Source organism: Sminthopsis crassicaudata, chromosome 3 (assembly GCF_048593235.1).
Source record: "Sminthopsis crassicaudata isolate SCR6 chromosome 3, ASM4859323v1, whole genome shotgun sequence".
NCBI classification, from domain to species: Eukaryota; Metazoa; Chordata; class Mammalia; order Dasyuromorphia; family Dasyuridae; genus Sminthopsis; species Sminthopsis crassicaudata.
The window spans coordinates 432,912,896-432,925,388 of NC_133619.1; the positions used below are offsets into that span (position 1 = coordinate 432,912,896).

At 33.6% G+C, this 12,493-nt stretch overlaps 1 protein-coding gene and 1 long non-coding RNA gene across 2 annotated transcripts in view; one reads left to right on the top strand and one right to left on the bottom strand.

The window, feature by feature from the left end:
- Window positions 1-3,477, bottom strand: part of LOC141562809 (uncharacterized) — a 95,563-nt gene extending 92,086 nt beyond the window's left edge. The window contains exon 1 of the long non-coding RNA XR_012488259.1: window positions 3,349-3,477. This is a non-coding gene — a long non-coding RNA (uncharacterized LOC141562809). The remainder of the gene's footprint in view (window positions 1-3,348) is intronic.
- TTN (titin) overlaps window positions 1-12,493 on the top strand; it is a 322,669-nt gene that overhangs the window by 207,607 nt on the left and 102,569 nt on the right. Inside the window, 12 exon segments of the mRNA XM_074302990.1 lie at window positions 1,101-1,227; window positions 1,322-1,585; window positions 2,156-2,422; window positions 2,561-2,824; window positions 2,917-3,056; window positions 3,207-3,333; window positions 3,446-3,712; window positions 3,870-4,136; window positions 5,548-5,814; window positions 5,906-6,045; window positions 7,039-7,165; window positions 8,042-8,184. Of these exon segments, the coding sequence (XP_074159091.1) occupies window positions 1,101-1,227; window positions 1,322-1,585; window positions 2,156-2,422; window positions 2,561-2,824; window positions 2,917-3,056; window positions 3,207-3,333; window positions 3,446-3,712; window positions 3,870-4,136; window positions 5,548-5,814; window positions 5,906-6,045; window positions 7,039-7,165; window positions 8,042-8,184 (2,400 nt within the window).

The following is a 12,493-nucleotide window of genomic DNA, read 5'->3' on the forward strand; positions in this document are numbered from 1 at the left end:
TCTATCCACTTTGCCACCCAGGTCTGACCATGTCACTCTTTTATTTGATAAATATTGATAAATTCCAGTAGTTCCATATTATCTCTAGGATCAATATAAAATTTTCTGTCTGGCATTTGGAGCTATTTACAACCATAATCCTTCCTCTTTTTCACTCTTTGCATATATTACTACCCTTCACACACTTGTGTTCCAGCCTCAGTAGTCTCCTTACTGTTGCACATGGACAATGCCCCATTTTACACTGGTGCACCTTTGCACCAAGCTATTCCCCATACAGAATCCACTTGCCCTTTCCCTCTGCATCTCAGAATTCCTGGTTCCTGCCAGATGAAACTTATATACCACCTCCAACATGGAGCTTTTCTTTCCTTCTCCAAATCATCTAAATTTGTTTTTTAATATATTGATATTTTAATTTATTTATATACACATCAGTCTATGTGTAGTCTTCTATGTTAGAATGTAAACTCTTTTGAAGGCAGGGATTTTTTCACTTTTGATTTTGTAACAGCAGCACTTAGTACAGTATTTTCAGATGAAAGGCATTTAATATTTGTTGATTGGCTAATTGATGTAGAAAAGAAGGTAGTGATTCAATTTAATAAGCCTTTATGATTTTTTTTCTACTACAGACACCATACTATATACCTGGGGATGAAAAGACAGAAATAAAAACACTTCTTACAAAGAGATTACATTCATTACTTACAGCATCCCCATGCTTGTTGGGAATGTTGTAGAGGGGAATGATGTAGGCTTTTCATATACAGGTTGAACTTGTCTCCTGAGATTCTTTTCTTCTACTGCTTAAATGACTACCCATAATATGTGCACAATTTGCATAATATGATTTTAAATTATGTCATTGCTTCTGTATCAAGTTAAGATTCACATGAAACATTAATAATTTAATTAGACTACTGAAATTTCAAAGAGTAACTGTTTTATTATGTGTGAACACTTAATAAGAAGTTATTTTAATATGTTTTTCTATTAGGTCCTTTTAAAAAATGTCTGTGTCCTTTTCATTTAATATATTTAACTAGCAATGTCCTATTATTCACCTAGAGTCTAACAAATCTGTGCCACTTTTTTAGACTTGTGAAATCAAAATGGATGGAGGAAAGCGTTTCCTAACTTTACACAAAGTCAAATTGGACCAAGCTGGGGAAGTCTCTTATCAAGCATTCAATGCATTTACATCTGCCATTTTGACTGTGAAAGGTACAAAATTTTAAGCCTTCACTTGTGAACAAAGATAACTTCATTCCACCTTCTTTTGCATTTCTGAAAAACTAATTCTTAACTTTTTTTTCAGAAATTGAACTTGATTTTGCTGTGCCTCTGAAGGATGTCACTGTTCCAGAAAAGCGGCAGGCTCGATTTGAATGTGTCCTCACAAGAGAAGCAAATGTTATATGGTCTAAAGGACCTGATATCATCAAAGCCAGCGACAAATTTGATATCATTGCAGATGGAAAGAAGCACATCCTTGTCATCAATGATTCTCAATTTGATGATGAAGGAGTCTACACAGCTGAAGTCGATGGCAAGAAGACCTCTGCCAGATTATTTGTGGAAGGTAAATTGCTCCCCAAATATGAAGTTAACAAAGTATACATAAATGCTAATGAGGTTTGAACAACATGAGATCTGTATCACACAAATTAAAAAGTTAACCAGGGGGGTAGGTAGGTGGTGTAGTGGATAGAGCACCAGCCCTGAAGTCAGGAGGACCAGAGTTCAAATCTGGCCTCAGACACTTAACACTTCCTAGCTATGTGACCCTGGGCAAGTCACTTAACTCTAACCCCAGTCTCAGGGGGCAAAAAAAAAAAAAAGTTAACCAGGCACTTTATAATCAGGCTTTACATGTTTTTATAAGCTTACTCTCCCCATTATAAGTATACCTTCTTATAGGAGATATATATATATATACATATGCATACACATATGAATAATAAAAATCCTCCCAAAAGAAAAAAAAATTATTCATTCAAAAGTATTTGGGAGCACATATTATGTGTAAGGCATTCTGCTAGGCCCTAGGCAATCTCATTCTTTTGTTTTTTGCCTTCCACAAGTATTCATGAGTAAAGGATTGAATTTTTGAGATAATGCAATCACTGTATTTTTCATGCTTACATTTTAGGTATAAGATTGAAATTCATGTCACCTCTGGAAGATCAAACCGTGAAAGAAGGAGAAACAGCTACTTTTGTTTGTGAGCTTTCTCATGAAAAGATGCATGTAACCTGGTTTAAAAATGATGCCAAACTGCACACAAGCAGAACAGTACTCATCTCTTCCGAGGGCAAGACTCATAAATTGGAAATGAGAGAAGTGACACTCGATGATATATCCCAGATAAAGGCTCAAGTCAAGAACCTGAATTCTACTGCTCATCTAAAGGTGTTAGGTAAAGTTAGCTGATTTTAACTGTTCTATGACTACAGATTTGCATTGGTGAAAATAATGAATATTTAAGAAATTTGGAGACAGATTCTTATTCTCTTGATGAATATTGCCTATTTCACGCTGAATGTGTGTTTTACAGAGGCTGATCCATACTTCACTGTGAAGTTACATGATTACACCGGGATTGAGAAAGATGAGATTGTTCTCAAATGTGAAGTTAGCAAAGATGTGCCTGTAAAATGGTTCAAGGATGGAGAAGAGATTACTCCTTCAACCAAATATTCCATCAAGACAGATGGCCTGCGCCGCATATTAAAAATCAAGAAGACAGAGCTTAAAGATAAAGGAGAATATTCTTGTGATTGCGGGACAGACAAAACAATATCCAATGTCAATGTTGAGGGTGAGTTACAGCCAAATCTAAATCTGGCACAACCTGAATATCATAGCTACTTGTTCATGTTAATGAAACTCTGTGTATTTTCATCATTTCAGCTCGATTAATAAAAGTGGAAAAACCTCTGTATGGAGTGGAAGTGTTTGTTGGAGAAACTGCACGCTTTGAAATTGAACTTTCTGAACCTGATGTTCATGGTCAGTGGAAACTAAAAGGAGAACCTCTGACTGCTTCCCCGGTAAGCCCAGATTATTTTGAGGAGAGGAAGGATTTGCCAGGTTGTTTAGAAAATAAAAGATATGATCAAATGAAATCCTCTTACTATGCTAGAGCATTAACTTATGAAAATTGGCCTTTTTTTTTCCTTTCCAAATCCCTGCCCTGACAGAACTGTGAAATCATTGAAGATGGAAAGAAACATGTCCTGATCCTATATAACTGCCAGTTGGATATGACTGGGGAAGTTTCCTTCCAGGCTGCCAATGCTAAATCTGCAGCTAATCTTAAAGTCAAAGGTAAGGTTTATTTACCATGAATGTTTTCTGTTTTCTTTGGAAAAACTTCTTTAGTGTGCCCATAAGAAAGAGCATATTTGATGACCCTTCCTCATCTGGATTTTTATTGCAGAACTCCCACTCATCTTCATTACACCACTCAGTGATGTCAAAGTCTTTGAGAAAGATGAAGCCAGATTTGAATGTGAAGTATCTAGGGAACCCAAAACATTCCGCTGGTTGAAAGGCACCCAGGAAATCACAAGTGATGATAAAGTTGAACTTATAAAGGATGGAACCAGGCACTCAATGGTTATCAAGTCAGCTGCTTTTGAAGACGAGGGGAAATATATGTTTGAAGCTGAAGACAAGCGGACAAGTGGCAAATTAATCATTGAAGGTTTGTCTTTTTTATCTGTTGCTTTTGAAACTTTTGTTTTGATTTTATTTTCTCTTAAAGTTTGTTTTTTTTAACCTATAATAAGATATTATGAAAATATTTCCCTATAAATGTTAGAATGAATGAGAAGGTTTTTTTTCCCCCCCTCCCAATTTAGGAATTCGCCTCAAATTCCTCACTCCATTGAAGGATGTGACAGCCAAGGAACGGGAAAGTGCTGTGTTTACAGTGGAACTATCCCATGACAACATTCCAGTTAGCTGGTTCAAAAATGACCAACGGCTACATACCAGCAAGTTGGTTTCAATGCATGATGAAGGCAAGATTCATTCCATCACATTCAAAGATCTCACTATTGATGATACATCTCAAATCAAAGTGGAAGCTATGGGGATAGCTTCTGAAGCTAAACTTACTGTGCTTGGTAAGTGGCTAATATAAAAGTCCATTTTTGTGGTATTACTTAACTTATCCACTTAAGAGGGAGGATTGTTTTGGTTTCTTTGCCAAAATATTTTTCATCTAGAAAAATGAAGGTACATCACTCATGAAGTATTTTGTCCAAAATAGCAAAATATCCAGTTGAAATCAGAATTATTACCCAGCAATAATTATTTTGACTTGTATCATCTTTTAATGAGGGATTGAAAATTCTCTGTTTTTTAAATTGTTTTCAGAGAATTTTTTTTGGCTTCTAGGAAAAAGAAACTATAGACCTCACAATTTATTTTTCTTCATCCCATCTCTAAATTTAATACCGATAGTGATTTCAAAACAAGTATGAAAATAAAATATCAACACAAGCCTTAAAAACTAGATTCTTGGTATAATTAGGTCAAATGCAAGTTTATTTAACTTGCTTAAAATACACCTAAACATCTATTGAAATTATCATGAGAATCTGAAACCATGTAATGAGAATTATTTAAAGGAAATGTTCTTCAGTAATACTTACGGGACAGTGAATAGAGTGATAGATCTGGAGTCAAGGAAGGCCAGCCTCAAATACTATGTTATGTGACTGAGCAAGTGAACTTAGGCTCTGTTTACCCAAGCTGCTTGAACTGAAAAAATGAAGATAATAGCAGCACATAGTTTGTCAAGTTGTTCTGAGAATCAGTGGAGATAATATTTGTAAAGTATTTAATGTAGTTTCTGGCACATAGTTGGTGATACATAAATGCTTATTCCCTTTCTTCCCCTTCTAGTTTGAATAAAAGAAATTTTAGGAGAAATATGGTTGCTCTTTAAATATCAGAAGGACTAAGGACTAGGTAGAATTTTCAGAGAAGCATATTTTAATTCAACATAATGAAAAACTCTTTAAAGTTTCACTGCGCAGAAGTGGAATAGGCAGACTTAGGTAGTATTAGTGGGCTTGCCCTTATTGTAGGTCAAGTGGAGATACACATAAGAGGACAAGTAACAAGTAACATTCCATTTGTGGATAATGTTAGAGAGGATTAATGCTTAGGTGTTAGATGAGTTTTTAAGATGCCTTCTAACTGAGTTTCTATAATAGACCAGCTAAGAAGTTAGCAAAAAAAATCGGGCATTATTTTTTCCAAATATATATTAGAATGAAGCCATTAATAAATGAGTAGGTTCAGTCTCTATAGATTCTACTCATGATTCCTTTTCTAAATTATTATATATGTATATACACATACATGTGTGTATATATATATATAATAGAGATTAGATAGTTTACTAAATTTTACTATTTAATTAAGAAAAACCTTAACTTCTATGAACTTCATTTGAGCTTTTTCAAAAGGGCATTCATTTCTCTAAATTATTGATAGTAAATTGTTTCTCTTGTCCCTTATTTGCAGAGGGAGATCCTTATTTTACTGGAAAACTTCAAGATTATACTGGAGTAGAGAAAGATGAAGTCGTTCTCCAGTGTGAAATTAGCAAGGCAGATGCACCAGTGAAATGGTTTAAGGATGGGAAGGAAATAACTCCATCTAAAAATGTTATCATCAAGGCAGATGGCAAGAAGAGAATGTTAATATTAAAGAAAGCTCTGAAATCAGATATTGGACAGTACACCTGTGACTGTGGGACCGATAAGACTTCTGCTAAACTTGACATTGAAGGTAAGATAGTACATTCATTGAGTTTTTTCTCAAGTTTTCTGTTTCTTATTGCTGTCAGCTAATGGCATTTGTTGACCCTTAACTTTTCTAGATCGGGAAATTAAATTGGTCCGCCCTCTGTACAGTGTAGAGGTGATAGAAACAGAGACTGCTCGCTTTGAAACTGAAATCTCAGAGGAGGATATCCACGCCAACTGGAAACTGAAAGGAGAGCCATTACTCCAGACACCTGTAAGGATATTTTTGTACTTGTCAACACCACACTGAGAACATAGACGTGTAAGGCAAGGAGAGGACTTGAGAAAAGTTACAAGGCAGTGAGTTTAAAATGACAGGAGATCAGTTTCTTTGCTAAATCTTGAACATAAAAGAGGTGACTAGGGTTTATGAACAAGTAAATAGTTAACAAAGCTACATCAAATTTGAGGGATTTTTTATACCTTATTCTAGCTTATTTTTTCATCTATCCAATATAACATTTTCCACAACTAGTAAGTATATTTAACACATGCAAATTCTCATTGGAAAAATGTTTTCTCTAAAATTGTTATCATGACTTAACAATCCTAGTCTAAATGATACTTGTTGAAATAACATTTAGTGGAAAAGATGATGAGAGAATAACCTTCATAAACCAAATATGAATTGTATTATTGCAAGAGAGCGTACTGGCTTCCACTGATGATGATAATAGTTAGTACCTACTAAGTACCAGGTGCTGGTCTAAGCACTTCTCAAATACTATCTCATTTGACCCTTATAAGCAACTTAGGGAAGTCGATGTTGTTATTATTCCCATTTTACACTTGGGGCAACTGAAGCAAAGGTTAAGTGACTTGTTCAATATCTCACACCCAGTAAGAATCTGGGGTCATGTTTGAACTCAGATCTGCCTGATTCACAGCCTATTGGAATCCACTTTACTACTAAGCAGGTGGCACAACTTTGACATTCTATGGGTCTCCCTTAAAGAAAATAATTCTACTTAATTTTTAAGCTAACATGATATGTGGAATGGTAATAATGTCATATAATAAATTATTTACCAATTATTTCGTTATTATAAGGCTCAGACAATTATAGTATTCTCAGTGTAAAAAATAATCTCAATTAACCTTCCCATTTATTGGTAGCATTTATAGATATAAAATTTATATAGAGATATAAAAATTGCAGAGTTAACTAATGACAACAACAAATTTGAATTTGTTTCCTTTCTTGTAGGATTGTGAAATTAAGGAAGAAGGCAAAATGCACTTCCTCATTCTTCATAATTGCCGTCTGGATCAAACTGGTGGAGTAGATTTTCAAGCTGCCAATGTCAAATCTAGTGCACATCTTCGAGTTAAGCGTAAGTGGCCCATATTAATCTCAATAAATGTTCTACCAAAGTGAGCCCCATATATTAACTTTCTTAGTAAAAAGCTTTTGTAGAAAATGTAAAATTAATTGAATCATGAATTTTAGCAGAGATATTTAAAGGAAATCATTAATAAGTGCCCTTGCTCTTATTTTACTCAGTGTATTTGCTCTTGTTTTACTTTGCTATTTTGAAGAATATAATTCAGATTCTCCTGCTTAAAGATTTTTAAAATTAATTCTCAATAATCTATTTTATATAGTAAAAGGGTATTATTCTTCATCCTCATCCTTTATAATTCTTTCACACAGGACCATAAAAGTCAACATAAGATAACAATCCTAATCAACATTCCTAAATCTCTTTTTATTTTACATGATAAGTTGAAGTTGAACTTTTACAAAGAAACTTTTTAGCTGTGTTGGCATTTCAGACCAGTATTGAAGGGTAGATTAAGCTGACATCTTTGGAAGGTGCTAAGAGTGTGATAGACAAGGACAGGCCCACATGGTTGTAGGCCACTTGTCCTCTTCCAATCCCATTCGTAGTTATTTTGGAAGTCACATACCTTATGTAGCAAGAGGAACATAGAGCCTGGCAGAGAGACAGGTGCATTCAGATTTCTTGCTGACTGTGTTCATCATAAAGAAAGAGCCCCTACAAATAGAGGCTTCTCCAATAACTAACCTCTCTGCTGAACTCATGGGCCTCATGTTCACTTAAGAGTATAATCAGCTGCAACACTGCAGTTTTTTCTCTATTGAAAAAAGTGACCATGTAACTTAATAACTAAGGAATAGTGATAAATTTTTTCCACTTGGAAAAAAAATATGAGTAGTTCAAAGACATTAATATTTTCTTCCAAAGCCCGCATTATCGGACTTCTCAGACCTCTAAAGGATGTAACAGTGACTGCCGGTGAAACAGCAACTTTTGATTGTGAACTATCTTATGAGGATATCCCAGTGGAATGGTACCTACAGGGAAAGAAGCTAGAACCTAGTGATAAGGTAAAAATTCTTACTGTTTTTTCCCTTTCTTTCTTTCCTTTGCAATATTCTGTTTCTTTCTTTTCCTTCTTTCTTTTGCAATAGTCTATTACTCTTGAGCAATAGCTCAAGCTATTCGTCCCTTTTAATAATCTCTTTTATGCCTTTTATTTATGTATTTTTCATGAACTGTACAACAGATACTCTAATTTTGTTAGTGGTTTCTTTTTTTATTTTTTACTACAATATACATTTACATTAAATATATATATACATATATATATGGTAATGTTTTTGAGTATGAAGGGGATTCAACATTTTACAAGTTATAGTTTGTGAAGACTCATTGGACAAAAACTCATTAAATACAGTGTAATCAGTTAATTTGTTCAGTAACATATTCTGGATTTAGTGATTTCCTAATTCTTTCCATTCCATTTTGTATTCTGCATATAAGGGGATTAAGAGGCCTGAAATTCCATTTCAGGCAATTGATCAAGTAGTAGAGATAACTTCTGGGCAGTCTTACTCCTCTAGCATTTCTCAGAAGTTATTTTTAACCCTCAAGTGCATTGCACAGTGAGGAGTCTGGAATGCAAATGGAGTACTAAAAGATCATTTGATGATATTAGCAAAATTAAAATAGTTTACAATTGTCCAGATATATGAAGAGATGACATTTTACAGCTGTAAAAAATTTTTAGTTTTTGATGAACTTTTCAGCTTTTTCAGTATGAACATTAGCCTATATTCTCTATATATCTGATGTCTACATATGCAAAGAGAAGCCAAAAAAATCAATATAAATGTCCTGACAATTAGGCCATGAAATTAGGCCTTAAAATTCCTAGACTTTTTGAGAAAATATGATTTAAAAGCACTTTTTCAAATATTTGCCTTAACCACTTCACTTTGTATAACTCCCTTAGAAGGAAGCAACAATTCATAAAGACCTATCCAGAGCAGCATTCTATCCACAGATTTTCCAGTATTTCCAAAACATCATAAAGTATTACTTCAACTTTTATCAGACCTCCATTTTGATTTAAAAGATTATTGTTCAGAGAGAAGCCAAAAAAAAAATCATTAAAAAATTAAGTAGTAAAACTTAGGAAGAATAGTTAAAGAAACCAGAATTATTTTTCCAAAAAAAGAATAACCTAAATATACACTTGTAGAATGGTTACTTCCACATCAGGTGGATACCAGTTGTTCTCCATTTCTGCTGAGGATCATGTAAGACAGAATGGAATTCAATTACAGCCACAGATTTAGATTGTCTTCAAGGAAAGAATTTCCTGACAATGAGGTTTATTAAACATTGGAATGAATGATTGTGGAGTTCTTTAAAAATAAGAGAAAATCTTTTGTGTCTGGGATGGTCTAATTACAGACATCATGCCTGAAAATAGAAGAGTGGTTTTGATAAACTCTCACAGTCCTTGCCAGTCTTCTGATTATCTGATTTGGTTAAAAGAATTCTGTTTGAAGGAAAACTTTCTGTCCTTGGGCTCAGGGTAACTTTTATGTCAAATGAGTAGGACTTTATGAAGTAAAGAAATCTTCTATATTATTGAGCCTTGCTAATGCTGTATTAAATGACGAAGCTTAGCATTTGTAATATTGAAAACTATTATTTTTAAGATGCCTTTAATTGTACACTTGATTGACTTGAAAGAACATTAACTCATATTAAATTTAGTGCCGTGACCAGAAGGGGTGTTACCTGACACTAATCCTGCTAGGCCCCTTTGTGTCGCCTTCCATGTGGGAATTTTAATCCTCCATTCTGCTTTTCTAGCCTCTGTGGTTTTGCTTTTAAATCACTTAATAATTCTTAAAAAAAAAAAACAACAACAACAAAAAAAAAACAGAAATGTTAATATTATGTAGATGTGAAAAATTGTATAATGTTTCTATATTTGCTTCCTTTAAATTGAGTCAGCCCACTTTCACTTGTCTGTTTGCTTACTATTTTTATATCTATTTTTTAATATCTATTATATATATACATATATTTTTATATATGTATATATATTTGCCGATCTTTTGAAATTTATCAGCTAACGGAATGTAGACACTAAGAAAAAGAAAAAGAATTAATGTGTCAAAAAGTTTTTTGGTTTCCTATGGCCCAGAATCATCATCAAGAAATGAGATTTGTTTGTTTTAGCCTTTCAAGAATAAATGATACTGTTCATTATGATTATAATCTTCATGTAAAATAGCTTTTATAGTATTTAGAGTTTAAAAATAGTATATATAGAATAATTTTAACTATAATATTACACATACCTCACTATAAAATCTGTAGGTATATATATACATCTATCTTTTTACACACACACACACATTTTTTTTAATCTTATATTTTTTGTGCTTTTAATGAATACTTTCCTAATTCTCAGCCATCCTTCAGAGAAGGGCTCAGGAATACATCCTTTAGAATAAACCAGTTTGTTGGATCCTTACTATATACAAAGCAGCATACTTGACAGGTTGGGGCATTTGTAGAATGTGGAGAAGATACATCCTGAAATAAATTAATGGGAGATATTTATTATCTGTATTTGAGTTATAAATGTAGTTCTTTTAAAAGCAATCATATTCCACATACGCAGATATCAGGTTTTTGAGATTTATATTGGGTTTACTACAAAAATAATGTCTTCTGCTCATTTATGCTTTGTCATTAGTTAATATCTTCTATTTCCACAAGTCAACGAGCATGTATCAAAGGTCTGCTGTGTGTTGATATTATTCTAAGTTCGGAGGAGGGTAAAAAAAAAAAAAAAAAAAAAAAAAAAAAAAGTTCCTGTTCTTAAGGAATTCATAATCTAATGGGGGAGATAAAATGCAAATAACTACATATGAATGAGATAGATTCTGGGAGAATTGCAAGTAATTTCAGAGAGAAGACATTAGCAATGAGAGGACCAAGAGAGAATTCTTTTAGAAGAAGAGATTATAGCTGAGGCTTGAAGAAAACCAGGGAAGCTAAAAGGAGAGATAAGGAAGGAGAACAGTCCAACAGGGAGCCAATTAAAATGCAGAGTCCAGAGATGGAATGTCTTGTGTGAGGAATGCTAAATTATCCAGTGTCACTGAATTGTATAGTCTGTGGAAAGGAGTAAAATAAAAATAGACTAGAATGATAGGAAAGGTCACAAAGGTCTTTAAAAGTCAAAGAAAGCTTTTTACTATTGATCCTAGAGATGTATAGGAGCTCCTGAAGGGGGTGAGAGACCGATCTGTGCTTTGGGAAACTCACTTTGTAGCTGAGTGGAGGCTGAACCTGAGTGAGCAGTTAAGAAAAAGAGGCTAATCAGCTGGCATTAAACTCTGGTGTTAACTGATTAGGGCCTGCCCCAGGGTAGGGTAGAATCTGAGAAGAGGAGGAATTATATACAAAAGAAGTTTGGAAGGTAGATTCAAGAGAACTTGACCACTGATAGAATATGGGGCAATGAGAATGAGTGAAGAGGGGAAAGGATGGCACTGAGGTTGCAGCCCTCAGTGTCTAGAAGGATGGTGTGTCCTCAATAGTAGTAGAGAAGCTAAGAAAAGGAAAAGGTTTTATGGGAAAGATAATATCTTTAGTTTTAGACATGCTGGGTTTAAAGTGTCTAAGGAACCTTTAGTCTTTTCCTTTATTCTTTGTGCTAATCAAATAACTGTCTTATCATTGTTAAAATGGCTATGTTTAAAAAATGATAGGGGCAACTAGGTGGTGCAACAGATTGAGCACCAGCCCTGAAGTCAGGAGGATTTAAGTTCAAAATTGGTGTCATTTAACACTTCCTAGCTGAGTGACTGGATAAGCCACTTAACCCCAATTGCCTCAGCAAAAAAAAAAAAAAAAAAAAAAAAAGACAATAATAACAACAATAATTAATTGTTTCCTTGAAGGACTGAAATTTCTTTAGATGCATTTTTTTTTCCAATTCTTTACTATGGCTCCATAATCTTGACATTATTTTTGACTGTGTATGAATTCCTCAACTCATATTACTATATATATTTCTGTATGACATTGAACATCTGCATCATAAAATTATAAATCTGAGAACTGGAAAAGACTACAAATCTACCTGTTAAAAAAGCCACACTATGTTCCCTTTCTTATTTTATAACGACTACCAATTTAACACTAACATTATTTGACTTGTCACTTCATTATATACATGTACATATATAATTAAATTTCAAATTTTAGTAATAGTTACATAGACTTTTGAAAATCTTAAAGCTCTAGTTTTAGGGTTTGTTTAATTACTACTATAATTTATGAAAGTTGTAATAACAAATGAAGATAACCTAGAAATCAACA